The following is a 19,901-nucleotide window of genomic DNA, read 5'->3' on the forward strand; positions in this document are numbered from 1 at the left end:
GCTGCCGCTGTTCATTTCTCTGTCTCCGAATTCGACAGTTCTGGGTATCTCCTATCAGTGGAAGTTCCCATGCTCTTTGTAATCCTTGTGGCAAGTGTTTGATCTGGCTACAATCTACTGAAAAATGTTCAACTTTATGAGTGAGAGGGGGAAGGGAGAGAGAAGCAACAGAGATAGGGATTTTTTTTTTTTTTTTTTTTTTTTTTTTTTGCTATAGGGTGCATACACTTGATAGAGTGAAATGAGAAATCACTCCCGGGGGTGGGAGTAGGGGTGGCCAAACCACAGTCCTTTCTCCTCTAGTCTCCTCTCAGAATTTTGGGCACATATACACATGCTCCTAGTGTGATTTTTAAGTCTCTGGGTCCAGAACTCGAACCATGCAGTCAGCCATGTGGGATCCGATGCCTTAACCTCCATGCCACCTGCTGGCCATATCTGTACTTTTGACAAGGTCTCATTGTGTCACAGTCCTCCTGCCCCAGCCTCCCAATTAGCTCAAATTACAGGCAAACACAACCACAACCTGCATGTTCAGGTTGGCCTGGGGACTGAATCCCCCCCCACACACACACACACACCCTACCATGTAGCCCCCCCCCACACACACACACACACACCCTGCCATGTAGGTTCCAGCCTCCCAAGCAGTGCTACTTCTACATGACCACAGCTGAACCTAATGAAATTTCTACAGACAGAACAGAGGTCTTGGACAGATGGGCAAGTTCTCGTTGGTTATCCGTCGTACACGTATATGGCCGCTGCTTCATTCTCTTACATGGTATGGAACTGCAGCGTACCTGGTTCATGAATGAAGCAGATCTGTCGTCTCAGGCAGATGCATTGCCAAACAGAAGGAGCAAGAGCCAGAGCAGTTTGTGCAAGTTTAACAATTTACACAGCATTTTAATTTGCAAGTTTTTTCTCACTTGATTCTCGCCATGTCCTGTGAGGTATGTTACTAGTCCCATTTTAATGATAACAAACTGTGGCTCAGATAGGTAAATTGTCTAAGGTTACAAAGCTAGTCAAGGGCAGAATCAGGCTGTCAGCTCCACGTTTTCATTTTTCAGAGCTCTGTGCTTTCCACTGGAGCACACTGTGAACAATTATCACCTCACTGGAGGCCCAGGTAATAGACTGCTCAGGAAGGGAGGGCTCCTCCACGCAGCCCTGAGGACCAGAGTAAGACTGGCCGGCTTGGAAACCCAGGGGAACTCTTGGCCTGCCTCTGACCTGGTCTCCGCCTTGAATTCCGGTTGGTCTGGGTTGGGGTCTAGACCAGTAGCGTCCACGTCGTGGAAATGAGTGAGTCGCAAATGAGAGCCACCTTTGTAAACTAAAAATGTCTAATAGGTACATTTTTTAAAAAGTGAAAAGGAACAGGAAAAGTTAATGTTAAGAATACAGTGTGCTCCCAGAGAGACATTGGATCCCACATGGTGACCAAGGTTCAGCTCCCTGGCCCAGTCGACCCGAACCGTGCGGGGCACACAAGCAAGTGTCCAACAGGCTGGAGGATGGAAGAAGGGGATTGTCGCTTGACCAGACCCGGGGAGGAGGCTCCACTCTCTTTCTTTCTCTCTCTTTTTCTTTCTGTCGCATGTGCACATGCTGTATCATGAATAAGAAAAGAGAATATGTTCTAGTTAACTCAGCATGACCAAAACACTATCATTTCAATCTGCAATCAATATAAAATTATTAAAGGGCTATTTATTTACTTGTTTATGGAGTAAGTCTTTAAAATCTGTGTCTTCTACACCAAAAGGAATCCTAAGTCAGATGCTAAATTTTTATGAGCGATACCTGATCATTAATTACATTTCATAAAATTCCCAGTCCAAACAAATAGATTCACATACCTAAGTTGTTGGAGACATACATAAAGGTTTCCTAATAACCAAATTAACGTTAATCTTTAAATTTAAATTAATTAAAGGCAATTTAAAATTCAGGCTGCGGGACCAGCAGATGGCATAATGGCTATGTTGCTGGACTCCCATGTAGTTGACCGCAGTTTGAGTCCCGGACCCAGCAGCTTAAACTCATGCTTGTGCGTGCCCAAGATCCCGAGAAGAGAATGGAGAAGAGATTGTGGCATGGCCATCCCCTCTGGGAGGTGATTTTTTGCTTTCTATCTGTCTGTCCTTCCAGTGAGCACATGCGCCCTATAGCAAAAACCTCTCCAAACCAAAAAGGAAAAAAAGAAAATTCATGCTGCATTTTAAATGCAGTTAAAAGTGGTTACTCTCTTGGACAGTGCAGGTCTAGGTGGACAGCTAACGCTGGCCTAGACTAGACCAATGTTGCAAAAGAACAAGTCAGCAAACCTTTCTATAAAGGCTCATACAGTAAATATTTTTGGCTTTGGGAGCCATACAGTCTCTGTCAACTGTGCCATTGTAGCATGAAAGAAGCCATGGAATGAATGAGCATGGCTCTGTTCCAATAAAACTTTATTTAAAAACCAGGTGCCTGCCCACACAGGTTGTCAACCACTAGACCAGAACATTTGTCGCAGTACCTGAACTGTGCTTTGGGATTACAGACAACAGATTACTCTGGCCTCTAGCTTTCTGAGACAAGGTTGTTAAAATCTGGATTCATTGTATCTCCTCCCCTGTATGTAATTACAGTTTTGACACGATTTGGCATGCAGCCAGCAATGGGCCTGGATCCCCTGTGGCTTGTCTTTTAGACACTCTCTCCAGTGGGTTCCTCACACCTCAGGAAGCATTTGCCTCACTATGCTTTGGGGTCTATGTATTGGCAGCAGAGAAGGCTGGAGGAAAGGGTTTCAACAAAAACATTCATGACGATGTGAATGACATGAGAACTCCCAGAATGCTTAATTATGCCACCCTCTGCTCTTTACTCCCTAAATGCACAGCCAGAGTGAGACAGGACATCAGGCACGTTTCACAGATGGAAAATATGTGATTTCACATTAAATCAGAGGTTGCGTGTTTCTCCATTTTTTATTAGGCGACGTGGCATCTGCCCATTTCAATGGCAAATGCCAAAGTACGATAGATCCAAATTCTGAGGTCCAGCCTGCAGTCTTGAGAGCCGGGGTCACATCATCGGGGTATAACTCCACCTGGAGTCTGTGATCTTGACCCCAAAAGTGATGATTCCTTCTTTTCACATCATGCTGTTCGGAAATATATTGGGACTCACCAAGGAATAGAAAGGGAGAGCACAGGGGCTGGTTGGAAGGAACATGACATGCTCTTGGTTCTTTAGGATGGGGGTGCAAAAACTCGATAGCTCAGCCATTAGGGAAGAACTAAGTGAAAATCAGTCACAGCTTGGAATTCTGCTGAGCCTGAAACATGGGGTCTACTACTTCTTCAGATGAGGATGATGTTGAAGCACTTGTTGGCACTCAGATAATACTTCGGTACTATACTCAGAACTTTTAACTTAGAGTTACCTTTTTCAAACTCAAGATTCAGGGCCAGCAGGTGGCATGGAGGTTGAGACGCTGGCTGCCACATGACCAGCTTCGTGATCCAAATCTTGGCCCCATGGCATGAGAAGCATGCCAGACATGTGTCTGTGCACGTTCAAAATCCCGAGAGGAGAGTGGAGGAGAAGGGATTACGGCATGGCCTTTCCCCTAGAGGGTGATTTCTCACTGTCCCTCTTCCTCTTTTTCTGTCTGGTGAGTGCAATGCACCCTATGGCAAAAAGAGGGGGGGATGGGGCAGCGAGTAGCATGGTGGTAAAGGTGGCATGGTGGTTAAGGTGGCATGGTGGTTAAGGTGGCATGGTGGTAAAGGTGGCATGGTGGTAAAGGTGGCATGGTGGTTAAGGCACTGGACTCCCACATGGCTGATCGCAATTTCAGTCCTGGACCTGGCAGCTTGAGATTCACGCCAGAGGCATATATGTGCCCGAAGTCCTAATAGTAGAATGGAGGAGAAGGGACTGTGGTGTGGCCATCACCCCAGAGGGTGATTTCTCACCTTTCCCTCTCTGTCTTTCTTGCGCAAGAGCAGGCGCCCTATGGCAAAAATCTAAAAATAATAATAATAATAAAACACCCTCAAGATTCAGGGTTGAAGTGTGTTGAGTAACTTGCAGTGCTCAGTCCCAAAGCTTGCAGAAGTATACACTGGTGAGACTGCTCCGCATCTCCAGGCATGTTATGCAACCCTCCTCGCCTCGGGTTCTGCAGCTCTCAGAGGTGCAGTGCTGTGTGCGAGTGGGAACGAGCTGGCTCCCCATGATGCTTTTGACTGCAGAGATAATTATTTGGGGTAGCTGTTCCGACGATAGCTCTCACGGAGGCTCAGCCCGCCGCGCAGAGCTGTCTGTAATCGTGATTGCCTGCAATGAGGATCACCTAAGCTGTGGAATGGTAACAATAGACTTGACAAAGTTAGAGCATAATCGCACCGCCCTTCCATAGGGGAGCACGTGTTAAACAACTTCGAGCTTTCAATCAGACTCGTTACTCATCTTCTGAAATAGCAAAGTTCAGAGGCAGTGGCTTCATTTTCTTTCTTTTTAAGAAGAGGTTTTTGCTATAGAGCGCATGTGCTCACTGGAGAGACAGAAAGTGAGAAATCGCCCCCCAGAGGGGAGAGCCACACACAATCCCTTCTCCAACACGCTCCTCTCAGGATCTTGGGCATGCACACACATGCAACTGGCGTGAGTTTCAAGACTCTGAGTCCAGGACTTGAACTGGGGTCAACCATGCGGGAGTCCAGGAATGTAACCATTACTCCATCTGCTGGCCCCAAGGCAGTGGCTTTTTGCCTCCATGTCCCCCCGACTCCCCTTATAAAAAATCAAATCGTTAAAGCCATTCACCTGTTAAAGGAATAAGGATTCGGGTTAGGAGAACTGGATCCCACATGGCCAACCATAATTCAGGTCCCAACCCTGGTGGCTTGAAAAACATGCTAGACATGGGTATACATGCTCAAAATCCTGATGGGACTGAGAGATGAGGAAGGGATTGGGGCATGACTACACCCCATTGGGGTTGCTCTTCTGTCTCCACTTCTTATTGGTGAGGGCACACACCCTCTGACAATTAAAAACAGAAAAGAAAGAAAGAAAGGTTGAAGATGGATGGAATGGAAAGAGTACAGACCTGTCTATGGTATTCTAGAAGCTACATGGCCTGGGGAATATTCTTTTGGTCTGTTTGTTTTATTTTTAAATAAAAAAATTATTTTGTTTTATTTTATATTTTTTGCAGTAGAGCATGTGCACTCATTCAGAGGAAGAAAGAGAGAGAGGGAAAGTGAGAAATCACCCATCTGGGGGGAGGGCTACCACAATCCCATCTCCTCCATTCTCCTCTCAGGATTGGCACACACACACACACTGACACACACACACCAGGCCTATATTTCAAGACTCTGGGTCCAGTACTTAAACTGTGCAGGTGGCCACTTGGGATCCAGTTGGCCCTGGGAAACATCTTTAACCTCTTAAATCTGTTTCCTCGTCTGTTAATACCCACCTGACTGAACCATTCTGAGTATTACAAATGACTGCAGGGCCAGCCCAGCACTGCAGCGGTTAGATGCTGGGCATAGAAAGTTGGAGCCCACGTGACTGACCACGGTTCGGCTAGCCCTGGCAGCCTGGAAAACACACCGGGCATGAATGTGTGCCCTAACTCCTGACGGGATGGAGAAATGGAGAGGGATTGTAGCACTCCCCATGTGGAGTGCTTTCTTTCTCTGGCGTGTGCATGTATCCACACTCACACCCTCTGGCAAGAAAAAGAAATACATAAAAAAAAAGAAAAGAAGGGGCCAGCAGGTAGCATTGTGGTGAAGGCTCTGGACTCCTGCATAATTGATCGCGGTTGGAGTCCTAGGCTTTGCATCTTGAAAATCATGCCGGGTGTGTGTGCATGCATTCCCCAAATCCTCAGAGAGAATGGAGGAGAAGGGATTGTGGCATGGCCGTCCCCCCTGGGGAGTGATTTCTCACTTCTGTCTCTTTCTGTTAACACAGCGACCTTATGATAAAAAAAAAAAAAAAAAAAAAAATCAAAAAAAAAGAAATATGACTGCAAAGCACCTAATCACTGACTCACACTAAAGGGCGCTCAGTACAGCTTGCCATATTACCTCATCCTATCAATTGCATTATCAATTCTCTGGCCTGGAAGTCTCCAGAAGCCTTCTGACAGGTCATCGGATTTTCAGCCTTCATTTAGCATCCAAGTTTGTTTGGAGGTGGTAACTAGGGACATTGCATTTACCCTGAATCAGGGCAGGAGCTTTGCACGAAGTCAGTATGAAAGAGAAAAAGCATCAGGTCTGCGAAAGACGGACCACGTTAGCCTTGGCACCGTCGTACCAACGGCTCTGCTCCTGGGGTTCTCAACGCTTTGGGACATTTGCGTAAGATTCTCAGTCCCCTCCCCTGTGAGTACAGAAGATCTGGAATGACCCAGGATGCAGCATTTTAGGAGGCTCCCTGGTGATCTGTCATAGGTGTTCAATGTCTGCCTGCCCCTTCCCGCTTCCCCACCTGAGTAACTGCTGCTTGAGTCTATGTGTGAGTTTATGGTTTTAAAACAACGGCCCCAGTAGTGGTGGTGTAGGAGGTAGTGTACCAGATCACCGTGCCAAGGTCACTTGTAACCTGATCGAATCCCCAGCCGTCAGCCTGAAGTGCTCCCGGCTCCCTTGTGAGTGCCTGAGATCCGACAGGCTGGAGGCCTTGGGCGGGCGGGGGAGGGAGAGGATAGTGGAGTAACTGGACCCTGTGCAGGGCGCCCCCGTTTATGCACACATTCCCTCTATCACAAGTAAAGGAACAACATCTAAATAATTAAATACACGTGAGAGCTGGGCCGGCTCAGTGGCCCATTGGTAACGTGCAGCTCAAGTAATACTGGGTCAATGTGGGAGATCACGGGTTCTGGTCCACGGTCGACCCGTACATATGTGGCCTGTGTGCCCATGATCCTGGTGGGCTGGGAAGGAGGGGATGGATCACAATGTAGACCTAGTTGAGGGTCTCTCTCCCCTTCTCTCTCTCATTCTCATGAATGAAAGAAAGAAACCTAAAAAAAAAAAAAAAAACCAGCTCCTGGTGGCCAGCCCCTGTGGCCACAACCAGCAGAGCAGGCCTGGCTTTCTGGGGACAGAAGAAGTGACCGCTGCAGAGACCTGGACCATCTCTGTGTCTGGGCTAGAGTGTCACCCCACAGTGACGCCGCCTTAGTGAGCTAAGGGTGCTGTCTGCCCTGCGCTGGCTCATTCGGGAGCCGCTGGAATGATCAATGAGGCCGGGCGGCTGGGCTGTCTGTCCACTGGCTGTTGTGGATCAGCTGCGGCCGCTAGGCCTTCTCCTCCTGACGAGCAGGAAGCACTTGAGCGCAGCACAGCCGGGGCTGACTCGCATCTGGCTAATGGCTTTTCTGTGTCGTGCTTCGACCTTGACCCCATGCGTTTTTTTCTGTGTGAGTGAGTTCCAGCTCCTGAGGCTGGCCCAGTGGTAGACATAGCCTGTCTGTAGACCTCTCACTACACCCTCGTTGGGACTTTGGTGTCGGGGCATCCGCTTCCAAAGAGTCAAGACCTTTTTAGGTTTATTCATTTATTTCTTCCAAGAGAAAGAGAGAGAGAGACCCCCAGCAGGGTCACCATACATGTCCAGCGTGTACAGGGGGGCCATGAGACACGAAGTTGCGACCTTCTCATGTGGGTTCAGCATCACAGGCTGTTGTGTTACTGCTGCTGCATTGTCTGGCACCAACTTTTTTTTGTTGTTGTTTTGTTTTTTGTTTTAATTGAGGGGAAATTCACATAACAGAAAATGAACCACTTTAAGATAAATAGCTCGGTGGCATCTAGTGTATCCTGTTGTGCAACCACCGTCTCTGTCTAGGTCGAGAACGTTTTCGTCACCCCAAACCTATTATACTCGTTTCCTAGAGCAGCCATTACAGAGTACCACAGGCCCAGGGATTAGACAGCAGAAATGCGTCGGCGCACGGTTCTGGAGGCCAGAAATCCAGCGTCCAGAGGATAGCAGGGTGGTTCTTTCCGAGGCCTGCGAAGGAAGGACCTGTTCCAGGACTCCGTCCTTGACTTGTAGCTGGCCATCTTCCCTCTGTGTCTCTTCCCTCATCTTTCTCCATGCCTGTTTATCTGTGTCGACATTTCCCCTTTATAAGGACTGCATTCAGATTAGACCCCTCCCTAATGAGCTCGTTTAACTTGATTACCTCTGTAAAGATTGTCTCCGAGCACTGTCACGTCCTTACACACTGGGGGTTAGGACTTCACCATATGGATGTCGAGGGTCACGATTCAACTCAGAACTGCCATTAAGCAGTTTCACTATTTGTATTTCCTTCCTTTTTACAGTTGAATTCTATTCCACTGTATGTACGTATTTTTTTGAACACCAAGTACGATGTGATTGTGGTGAAATCCCGTTAGAGGCTAGTGTGGCAGCCCGTGCGAGGCGAGGGCCCAGCTCACAGGTCTGCAGAAAAAAAATCCCTTGCTGTCTTTCTCCTGCAAAGAGCGCTCGTCTTTGCGAGCATAAGTAAACGCAATACCAGACTAAGCAGAAGCCTGTCAAGCATCTGATCCTGAAATTTGTTTTCAAAATTGATTTATCTTTGAGTTTCCTCTTTTCTCTTCCTGCTGTCACTATCAGTGCTCCCCTTCCCCTCAAGTGCGCACGTGCACACACACACTCATGTTTTTTAATTAATAATTTATTTTGCATTCATTCACTGAACATCGTCACAGCATACAAGATGCAGTTTCCCATCCAGAATACACTGTATAGTGGCTTAGTCATACATGTACACACACTCACATTAAAAGTGTTTTAGGGACCAGCAATTGGCGTAATGGTTATGTCTCTGGACTCTCATATGGTCGACCGTGGTTTGAGTCCTGGACCGAGCAGCTTCAAACTCTCTCCAGGCATGTGCGCATACATGCCCAAAATCCCAAGAGGTGAATGGAAGAGAAGTGATTGATTGGCTGTGATTTCTCACTTTCTGTCTTTTTGTCTTTCTCTGTCTCTCTCTGGTGAGTACATGTGCCCTATAGCAAAAATCTCTCTTTAAAAAAAATTGTATTAAATACAGAACAATCTGGAGGGGGGCGTGGCACAGAGAGGAAGCACAGCCCTTTGAGAAGACCTAGCCAGCTGCTGTTCCCATTGTCATGGTTACGGGCTGGTCCCTGGGGCTGGCCTCAGAGCAGAGCCTGTCACAGCTTCTTCACACTTCCCTCCTTGCACCTGTCTCAGAATGACACAGGGACCTCCGGACGTGTATGTCCTCTCAGCTTTGGGACTGACTGCACTGTTGGCCTGTACTTTTGTCCTGCCCCCTTCATTTAAAACCTCTCTCTCTCGCTCTCTCATGCACACAGTCAGGGGACTTGCATCTCTGCTGACCAGGACTCTCGGGAACAACCCAGAGTTACCGTGTGGCAGACTCAGGCCCTGCTCCCTGTCCCAGAGGCCTTGGTGGTCATGACTCTGTGTCTCTGTTGGGTCACACCAAATCTACAGGATGGATCACAGCAGGGTCACATGACCCTGACTCCTGGTCTGAGCAGACTTGTCACTCATGCAGAACTTGTGCTATCCCCTCCTCTTTCTTTTTCCTCTATCAAAATAGTTTTGCCACTTTGAAAGCTCACTGGGGTCCCTGGGGGTTTTGAAGAGGTAGGAGGCAGAGTGTATCAGCCCCACAGTGAAGAAAGGACAGAAAATGTTCCTGCTGTATGTTGCTTCAGGTTATCATTGTAGCGTAAGACCTGCGGCTTCTGGGACCTCAGACTGAAAGGCTCCATGCTCTTCGCAGAATGGGTGAACAGAGCTAAAGACACTGGGGATGGTCCTCTGTGGAAAAGGTTTCTGGAACACGGGTTCTTAGCATCGGCTCTCTACCGGGACCGTGGTGAAGCCTGAGCATCTGGAGCTTTTAATAGCTTGTGGGTGGTTCTGATGTTCCGCTGCCTTTGAGCACTGCTGTTCCAGGGGACAGAGGCCTACAGGAGAGCTGAGCACTGTGACAGGGGATGGAAGAAGCAGGTGACATCTAATCCTCTGTGCCCAGCAATGTTGTTAATTAGGCAGAAAGCAAGGACAGAAATAACGCACCCAGGCTCGTTGGCCAAACCAAATAGGACGTTAGTTCCATTTAAGCCCGTAGGGCTGGAAAGGGAAGGGAGGCTCCAGCGCTCCTTCCTCGCTGCCCTTCCCAAGACTTGGCTGGCTGCCAGGCCCTGAAGACCAGAGCCGCACAGCGAGCATTTGCCAAGGTGATGCAGAATGTTCACAGGAACATGCCGTTTCTGCGTTCTGCTCACAGCTAGTCCTCTCCCCGGCTCCCAGGGAAAAGCAGCGCGAGGCCCGCGCGGCTGCTTTCTCCTCGCAGCAGAACGTGCTGATGTTATTCGTTCCTTCCCACGCGGTGGCTGGGCGGGGGGCTGTCAGAGCAAGCGGTGGGCTGACCTCCGTGTCTCTGTCTCTGTGTGTTTTGTAGTACAAAATCGGACAGCTGTACATGATCAGCAAGCACAGCCATGAGCAGAGCGACCGAGGAGAGGGAGTGGAGGTCGTCCAGAATGAGCCCTTCGAAGACCCTCACCACGGCAACGGGCAGTTCACGGAGAAGCGGGTGTATCTCAACAGGTAGGTGGTGGCATCTGCGTCCCATCCTGGGGCTGTCTCCTCACACACGTCTCCTCCCTCTTGACCCCCAGCGTGACGTAAGGAGAGACAGGGGGCACCTGGGATGTGACTGTCACTCGGAAAGCTCTTTTGTCCACCCTGTATGACCGCTGGTCTCATCTGTTCCCAAAACAGAGTCTGCCCTCCCGCATTCTGCAGAATAGTTCTCAGCTGCATCTTCCTTAGGAGGGGTTTTCTCTTCCCTTTCCCACCCCTTTGATGACACGAAAGGCTGAAATCTAATCTTAAGAATGGAAGGACTCTCTCCTCCCTTCAGTACTAGCTGGGGAGAGGGGCTGGTCTTGCATGTATGTTGGACGGAAGTGCTGAAGGTGGCATCATGCCTTTGGGCCTTGACTTCATGTGGTTTCATTGCCAAGTGACCACTCAGGAAATGACAGAATGAGCAGTCACCTGAGATCTGAGCGCTCCGTGATGAACAAGGCCACGTCCCTTTCTCAAGTAAAGCCATCCTTCCCAAGGGAAAGGTCATCATTCTCCTTTTGGAAGGACAAAGCATTGAGGATTATAAACCAGCACTAATCAAGGCTATTGTCTGCTTCCCAAAATATGTGCTTTAATCGCTTGCTATTTTCTTATCACTCATGGCATAATTGATTTGCAGGGCCACTCTGATCTTCTCCTTGCCCTATCCCCTCAACTCTCCTGTCTTCTTCCATTCAGTTCTTTTCTGGGTCAGAATATTTGTAGTCACATGTGACATGAAATGTATGTTATCGAAACTAACTGTCTACCCCAGAGAACCAGTCCTACATTAGCCTTTCCATGAATAAATACTTTTCTCCCCCATGGCCTGTCCGAGTGGCCCACATATGATTACTCAGAAAGCATCTTCGACATCTGAGCTGAACAGTGTCCCCAGTGTATTCACTGACGTCTGTGAGTATTACCCATTCTTAGTGCCTTGGACTTGGTCAGATGGTTCTGAGAGGAGCCACATTTGATTTCGCCATTCTCACCTTGGCTTCACTCGTGAGCAGTCTGAAGTAAGCTGCTCCTTCTTGATGGGAGATGTTGGCTCCTGTCATAGGGTACAGCGTGGTCTCCCAGGCCAGTTTCATGACATTGAAGGCCTGGGGCTATTTAAACCAGTGCGTTTTACTCTGTCCAGGATACAGGACCAGGGAATTCCTGAGTCATGATGAAATGCAAATAAGATCTATCCATTTATCTATTAGTGGCTGTGAATTCCCAGGATTTGGAACCAGTTCGGCCTGCAGCCAGCTGTGGATTTGCAGAAGTAGCTGAGCTCCAGGTCTGGCCCAGGGGTGGCTCCCTCACAGAGGCAGGTTTCTCAGTATTCTGCTTTGGCATTCTTAGTGTGGAGGGTGTAAATCAAATATTGAGCAGGTTTCTCCTCAGGGATCACTTCTGTAGAACAAAGAGAAGTGAAGGAGGTGTCGGAAAACAGAAACCAATGGAAAATTCCATCCCTTGGCGGATGGTCGCATTCTCTCAAGTTATTGCCTGAGGAATGTTCCTTATGTACTAAAATCAAGAAAAAATTGAGAAACTTTGTAACTTCTGTTGAAACAGAGTACCAAATGTCCAGATGTCTGTCATGTCTGTTTCATCTTACCATATTTATGTGGCATTAATTTTACGGGGGAGCAATGAACATTAGTAAGAGGGAAATCTTTTATAAATAGAATATGTGGACTTCCAGTAATAGTAACTAAAAAGATTAATACGGCCCTTCCCCCACTTCCTATGACAAACACAGGATGAAATATAACAATACGAAGCTGGACTCAAGACAAAGAAAAGGAAATCCTTGGATGCTAGAAATAAAGAGAACTCAAACCAGAGTGGAAAGCAGACCCGCTAGTGCTAAGGAAGCCAGGAAGTATCACAACCGAGTGTGTACGTCCTGACAGCTAGGTGCTCGGAGCATCATGTCCATAAATGTGGCCTGAGGCCTACAACATCAGAGGTTGAAACTGAGAATCAGGCATAAAAATAGTTTTTGACAATCAGGGGCTGAGAGAGAGTACAACTCTTAGCCTACTCTCAATGAAAGCACTACTAAAAGATGTGCTTCAAGAACGAGGAAACTGAGCCCAGAAGGAGATGGGTATCTAAAGATAACAATAAACAAGTACATTGACAAATATCTGGGCAAATCTGAATGAGCATAGGGTGTTTTAAAAATACTTCCAGGGCCAGCTGGTGATGTTGCAGTGAAAGCACGTGGGTCCCACATGGCCAACTGCGTGGTTCTAGTCCCAGACCCAACAGTTTGAAAAACACGCCAAGCACACGTGCATATGTGCCCAAAATCCCAAGAGGATAAGGGCTTAGCCGTACCCCTGGATGGTGCTTTCTCACTTTTCCTCTCCCTTTTTCTCACTTTGTCTCTGTCTCTCTCTCTTTCTCTGACAAATGCCCTATAGCAAATTTTTAAAAAGCCTCATAATAACTAATGAGGGGATATTTGTGGAATCTAAGTAATAGGCAACAATTACACAGAAGATGGGAGGGTAAAATTACAGTAAAAAAACACTACAGTGTTGATGTTGTTCAGAAATTGAAGAGATGCTGGTTACTTTCAGATTTTTAAAGACCAATATGTGTATGCAAAAGCTAATGGTAACTTCTGAAGGGATAGTAAAACAATACATAACTTCCAAGAGAAAACTTGATCAATTCATAGAGGAGAAGGGAATAAAAAATAGAAACCTATAAGAGCTATGGTAAGTAGGAAACGTAAATTTGGAGGGTAAATCAAAACGTGAGATAATTTTTTGGCAACTCTAACAGCTAGGGATGGCCATCTGACTTAGTGCTGGGCAATGAGATATGAGATTTTCCTCCCTGACAATAAGAAAATGCTTGCAGAAGCTGGCTCTTTCCTATACAAGAGACGCGTAGTCTGCTTATTAGAAATGGGGAGGGAAAGCAGGTGGCATGGTGGTTTAGGGGTTGGATTTTCATGTGGCCAACTGTGGTTCGAGGCCTGAACCTGGCAGCTTGAAAATCACATCAGGGGTGTGTGTGTGTGTGTGTGTGTGTGTGTGTGTGCCCTAAATCCCGAGAATAGAATGGAGAAGCGATTGTGGCATAATCATCCCCCTTTGGGGGATGATTTCTTGCTTTCCCTCTCTCTGGCAGTGCACTTGCCCAAAGACATAAACTTAAAAAAAGAATAAAAAAAAAAATTAAGGGACCAGCAGTTGGCATAATGGCTGTCGTTGGACTCCCCACATAGTCGACTGTGGTTCGTTCTGGACCCGGTGGCTTAAACTCATGCCGGGCGTGTGTGTGTGTGTGTGTGTGTGTGTGTGTGTGTATCCAAGATCCTGAGAGGAGAATGGAGGAGAAAGGATTGCGCAGCGTGGCCATCCCCCCGGGTGTGATTTCTCACTTTCTGTCTCTCTGTCTCTCTGTCTTTCTGGCGAGCGCATGCGCTCTATAGCAAAAACCTCTCAAAAACTTTTTTTGCAAATAGAGGAACAGAGAGAAAATAGAAGGTAAATGCTGAGAAAACAACTAACAGTGGCTACCACATGAAAATCTTCTGTGAAACATTAGCACGAGTAAAATAATATATCATGACCTAATCGGATTTACCCCTGAAATTTATTAAATTAACATTTAATAAATCTTTTAGTGTACTTGTCCACCATGAAGTCAGGAACAAACTAAGACTCTTTGTTATTACCACTCTTATCTAACATCGTGGGAAGGTCTTAGCCAATGCAGTAGAACAGGAAAGAAAGTAAGAAGAAAGAAGAAAATGGTCAATTGCAGAGAATATAATTGTTTAATATAGAAATTTCATACCTTCTTGATAGTCATTAACATCAATATGAGAATTCAGCAAGATTGCTGAGTCTAAAGCCCTATACAAAAATCAATAGCATTATATAGAGTAGTAATAATAATTGGGAAAATATAGAATAAGAAACTTAAAGATACTCAGTAATAAATTTGTAAGATCTGCAAAATCTTTTTGGAAAAAAAAATATAAAACATTTGTGGCCCTTTTAAAAACCCTAGACAAATTGTAAGATATATCATATTTATGGACTGAAAATCCTATTGGATGGTTGGGACCAGCAGATGGCATAATGGGTATGTCTTTGGACTCCCATGTACTTGACCGTGCTTGGAGACCCAGACCTGGTCATTTAAAACTCATTCTGGGCACTTGTGCATGCATGCCCAAAATCCCAAGAAGAGAATGGAGGAGAAAGGACTAGGGCATGGCCATTCCCCCGGTGGGTGATTTCTCACTTTCTGTCTCTCTTTGTCTCTCTGGTGAGCGCACAGGCCCTAAAGCAAAAATCTCTTTAAAAAAAAAAAAAAGAAAAAGAAAATCCAATTGGGTGGTAAGAAAAGCAATAATGCATTTTTGCATAGAAAAAGTATGTCATGACTTTTCCAACAACCCCATATATTATAAAGTTGTGATCAATTCCCAAATCAATCTATAAATTCAGTGCCAATCTAACTAAAATGCTATGGTTTTCTTCTTCTTCTTTTTTAATAGAGTAAGAGAAGATAATCCTAAAATTCACATAAATGACTTTAAAAAGTTAAGTAGAAGGGTCTTTATCCTACCTGATATTACAGCTTTCTATAAAGCTATAGTAATTAAGGCAGTGGGGTACTAGAGCAGAGTTTAAAACTCATGGAACAAAATACCCCCCACATTGATCCAATCCATTATTGTTATTTGGCATTTGACAGAACTGGAATATGAACACTTTAGTATGTAATGTTGAGGTGATTGGGTTTCCAACTGAATAAACAGTGAGACTCCTACTTCAAATCATAAACAAAAATAAAGTCTAGATTTATTAAAGACCTAAATTTGGAAAAAATAATAAAATATAGGTAAATGACTTTATTATGTGAAAAGTAGACTAGAACTAATTAGTAAGACAAAGAAATGGACTGATTAATATGACTACATTAAAATGAAGAATCTCTGTGTACCAAAAGGCACAAACATAAACCTTTGCAGGGCTAGCAGGTAGCGTATAGTTAAGGTGCTGGACTCCCTCATGGCCAACCATGCTTAATTCTGGACCCGACAGCTTGAAAATCATCCTGGGGACACGTGTACATGTGCCCCAAATCCCAGGAGGAGAATGGAGGAGAAGGAATTGTGGTGTGGTCATCCTCCTTGGGGGGTGATTTCTCACTTTTACTTTCACTGTCTCTCTCTAGAGAACTCACGTGCCCCTTGGAAAAAAACCTTCAAAAAAAAAAAGAAAAGAAAAGAAAGCTTTCATAGTAAAAGACACCAAAATTAGAAGAACCTTTCCTACCCGGAAGAAAATATCAGCAATGTACATATAAACCAAGGACTGGTATTCAAATATAAACAACAATTAAAAAAACACCCTTACAGACTATTATTTTTTGTTTGTTTTTTTTTCTTATTTATTTACATTTAATCATGTCTTTACAGTGTACAACAGTTCTTTTTCCAGCATAAATACCATGCATGTCAGTCAAGACAAAGACATTACTATATATGTTATTATCAGCAAATAGCTTCTCATTTTTTGTCAGTTAAGCATACTTTCACTTGTTTTTTCCTCCAAAAATGTGGAACATTTCATGAATGTGCGTGTCATCTGAGCAGGGGCCATGCTAATCTTCTCTGTATCATTCCAAATTTAGAACATATGCTACTGAATTGAGCACTTTATATTTTTTAAGAAAGATTTAGTTTTTTTCCTATAGGGTGCATGTACTTGCTGGAGAGACAGAGAGAAAGGGAGAAATCACCCCCCAGGGGGGATGGCCATGCCACAATCCCTTCTTGTTCATTCTCTTCTTGGGATTTTGGGCACGCATGCACATGCACCCGGCATGAGTTTCAAGCTGCTGGAACTGGGACTCGAACTGCGGTCGACAATGGTAGTCCAGCGACGTAACCATTATGCCATCGGCTGGTCCCAGATTAATTTTTTTAGTTTAAAAAAAAAAAAAGAAGAAAGACAACCAGTGGAAGATAGCCAATAGATTGAACAGGCAGTGCAATTCAGAGATGAGGAAGCATAAATGGCCTCTGTGTGTGTGTGTGTGTGTGTATGTGTGTGAAAGAGAAGAGAAATGTGCACTCTATAAGAAGGTAGACAAAACAAATTAAAACTATAATAGTGCACCCTTTCTCACACATCACATTGTCAGAAGTCTGATAATACCAGGGATGGACAAGGACGTGAGGAAAGGACAGCTCACTTCCAGTGTGGGTGAGAGGTATAAACAGATACCACCTTTTAGAGAACAATTGGCACTAATTAGAAGAGTTGAAAATACACCTTCCACTTACCAGTTTTATTTGTAGGTAAAACCCTAGAGGAATTCTTACACTGTGCCCAGGGAGACATGTCCCAGGGGGTTAATTCTAACAGTGTATGCAACGGAAAATAAATGGAAACAATCTGAATGTCTGAGTGGAAATGCATTATGGTATATTCACATAATCGAAAACTCCACAGCAGCTCAATGAACCAGATCAGCTTTGATAAATTTCAAAGATACAGCATAATGTGCAACAGGGAAGGTAGAAAACACACACACATACATGGTTATGTACAGTGTGATATGTTTACATAAATTAGAGCATGTAGATAAAACCACTGCGGTTATATATGTTGCTTACATGTAACTGCGTGTTAAGCTAAAGTGTCAAAACATTGATAAGTCCCTTTCAGATTAGTGGTTACTTTTGAGGAAAGAAGGGAATGAATGGGCATGGGAAGAAATTTAACCTGCATTTACAACATTTTATTTCAATATTTGAAAAGTTTATTTCTTTCATGGGAGAAAGACAGACAGACAGAGAGACAGACAGACAGAGACCGGCATCTCCAAAAGATCTTCATGTCCCATTCTGTCCCCAGTCACATACTTTAAAAGGCTCTTGGCACATTTGGAAGAGAATGTGCACACCCTGAAAACCAGGCAGACCACGGGTCAGCAAGAAAAATAAAAAAATGATATGTGACATAACTATGAATAAGATTAATTTCTGGGGCCAGTAGGTGGCAGGGAGATTAAGGCACTAAATCCCACATGGCTGACTGGACGATTCAAGTCCTGGACCCAGAGACCTGAAAATCATACTGGGTTTGTGTGCATGTGTGTCAAAAATCCTGAGAGGAGAGTGAAGGAGAAGGGATTGTGGTGAGGCCACCCCCTGAGGAGGTGATTTCTCACTTTCCTCTCTCTCTCTCTCTCTCTCTCTCTCTGGTGATGCATGTTCTCTAAAGCAAAAACTTTTAAAAAATTCATTTCCATAATCATAAAAGAAAACTCATTGCTTTGTAATCAGGACTTAGAGCCACCTTAGGTTGATTTGTGTCTGGTCGGCCCAGGTCATGTGACTGCCACCTTGGCAAGGTTGCTTCATATTTATAATTCGTTAAATGAGTATTTATTGAAACCTATGATGTGTCACCAGTTGTGCAGATATGGAGGGAATCTCTTAACAAGTAAGTCACGGTCTTTGCTTTCTGATCAAGGTAGGATTCAAGGCCAATTGGTTCCAGCGTTTGAGAATCCATCTGTCCATCTTGTGAGGATCCACGGAGGGGTGGGTCCTGAGGACAGACTGGTAAAAGCTAAGATGTTCCCAGTGCCCATTGAATGTTACTGTTCTGCAGACCTGAATTCATGAGCTGGCGAAGTGAGGGGACTCTTCCATACGTCCACCTGCTTTGGAAGCCAAATCACATCCAGAAACCGCTTTGTTGATTCGTTACACAGAGTAACCACGAGGCACTGGAAATATTCAAAGCCCACATAATCAGGTTGCTCTCTGGTTAATGTGGAAATCAGAAATTGCTCAAAAGGGAGTTAGAGTTAGCAATAATTATTACCAAGTAATGACAGCCCAACGCCTATGTGTCTATGCCAGTACACTTTGGCTGGTGTGGAAGTTATCGATGAGAGTCCAGTGGCAGACAAACTATGGGGCAGTTTGAGTCTGTCAGGCAAGGTTGTAGTCACCACCAAAAGTAGCCATCTGACTTAAGCTGAAATGACCTTTCGTTGAAAGGTGTTAGGGTCCACACCATTGTCTGGAGGCTTAAGAATGGATAGAAAACAGGCAGCACCAGAAGGCTAAGAACACAGAGATGAGAACCACTTTTAAGCAGAACCAGTGGACTTCATTCTGCCTCCATCACCCCATAGCTGTGCATTGGTCATCAGTGAATCCAGATTGTCCCTTTTTTTTTTTTTCCTGTCCAATGCTTTTTCCAAAATCCTAAGCATAAGCCTTGCATTGGGTTCCCAAACCAAGCCCTGGCTACCAGTGATTGGGGAGAGGACCTTCCAAACTGTATTCCAAAGTGGCTGCACCATTTTCTATTCCCACCAGCAATGCATGAAGGTTCCAGTTTCCCCACATAATCACCAACACTGGCTGATGCCTGTCCTTTTGATCGAAGCTATCCCTGTAGGTGTGAAGTGGTTTCTTGTTGTGGTTTTGATTTGCATTTCTCTGATGGCTAATGACTTTGAGCATCTCTTCATGTGTTGGTTGGCTCTTTGTACATGTCTCTGGAGATGTGTCTATTCAATTCCTTTGCCAAATTCTTAAATTGGGTATAATGGCCTCTTAGAATGTCATTCATCGTTTTAGCACTTACCTCTCATTTTTCAGGGATCGTGGGGTTGCTCCGTCCTCTGGCCCTTCCTACAGTATCTGATGGATACACCGTCGGGTGAATTTCTGTGGTTGCCCAATGCATCTGCTGTCCGTCCTCCACATTAGTGCATTTACATTAGTGCTAATGCAACGGCACATTTAGCGATTGTCCTTGGGCCTTCGGTCCAGTTCAGTTAACCAAATGAGTGGTATTTCTTGGCTTGTCTTCAACAACCCTCATTTCAGCTGGCATCCAAGAAACAGAGGCAAGATATTAATCAAACTCTGGAGTAGTGATTCCAAACAAAACCTGCCACCCAGAAGCGTAGGAAGGTGGGCTTTTATTTTATCATCTTTTATTTTTTACTTCTTCTGTAGCATCTCTCCAATCCCTTCCCATGGAAGCCCTGGGCGGGGGGAGGGGGGAACGAGGGTGGGGCTGGGAGGGCATTGGAGAAAAGATGGAAGCTATTTTTAGGCTTGTTTTTCAGTCATGAAGTGTCGTGTTCTTCACCACCACGGCTGCTGTATTAATTAGGCTGTGCTGGGAGGTGCCCGGCCGGGG

The 19,901-nt window shown here is 45.3% G+C and overlaps 1 protein-coding gene and 1 non-coding gene across 4 annotated transcripts in view; one reads left to right on the forward strand and one right to left on the reverse strand.

Annotated features, from left to right (window-relative positions):
- Nucleotides 1-19,901, forward strand: part of PITPNC1 (phosphatidylinositol transfer protein cytoplasmic 1) — a 358,712-nt gene that overhangs the window by 157,707 nt on the left and 181,104 nt on the right. For all 3 annotated transcript variants that reach the window (XR_003549130.1, XR_003549131.1, XM_006146773.3), the window contains exon 2: nt 10,514-10,662. Coding sequence is in view for 1 of the 3 variants with exons in the window: in XM_006146773.3 (XP_006146835.1) it covers nt 10,514-10,662 (149 nt within the window). In the remaining 2 variants the exon portion in view is untranslated. The remainder of the gene's footprint in view (nt 1-10,513; nt 10,663-19,901) is intronic.
- LOC114007522 (U6 spliceosomal RNA) lies at nt 16,276-16,380 on the reverse strand. Its single transcript, XR_003549134.1, has one exon. It is a non-coding gene; the product is annotated as a U6 spliceosomal RNA (small nuclear RNA).

The sequence above is a fragment of the Tupaia chinensis genome, unplaced genomic scaffold (genome assembly GCF_000334495.1).
Source record: "Tupaia chinensis unplaced genomic scaffold, TupChi_1.0 Scaffold000187_1, whole genome shotgun sequence".
Lineage (NCBI taxonomy): Eukaryota > Metazoa > Chordata > Mammalia > Scandentia > Tupaiidae > Tupaia > Tupaia belangeri.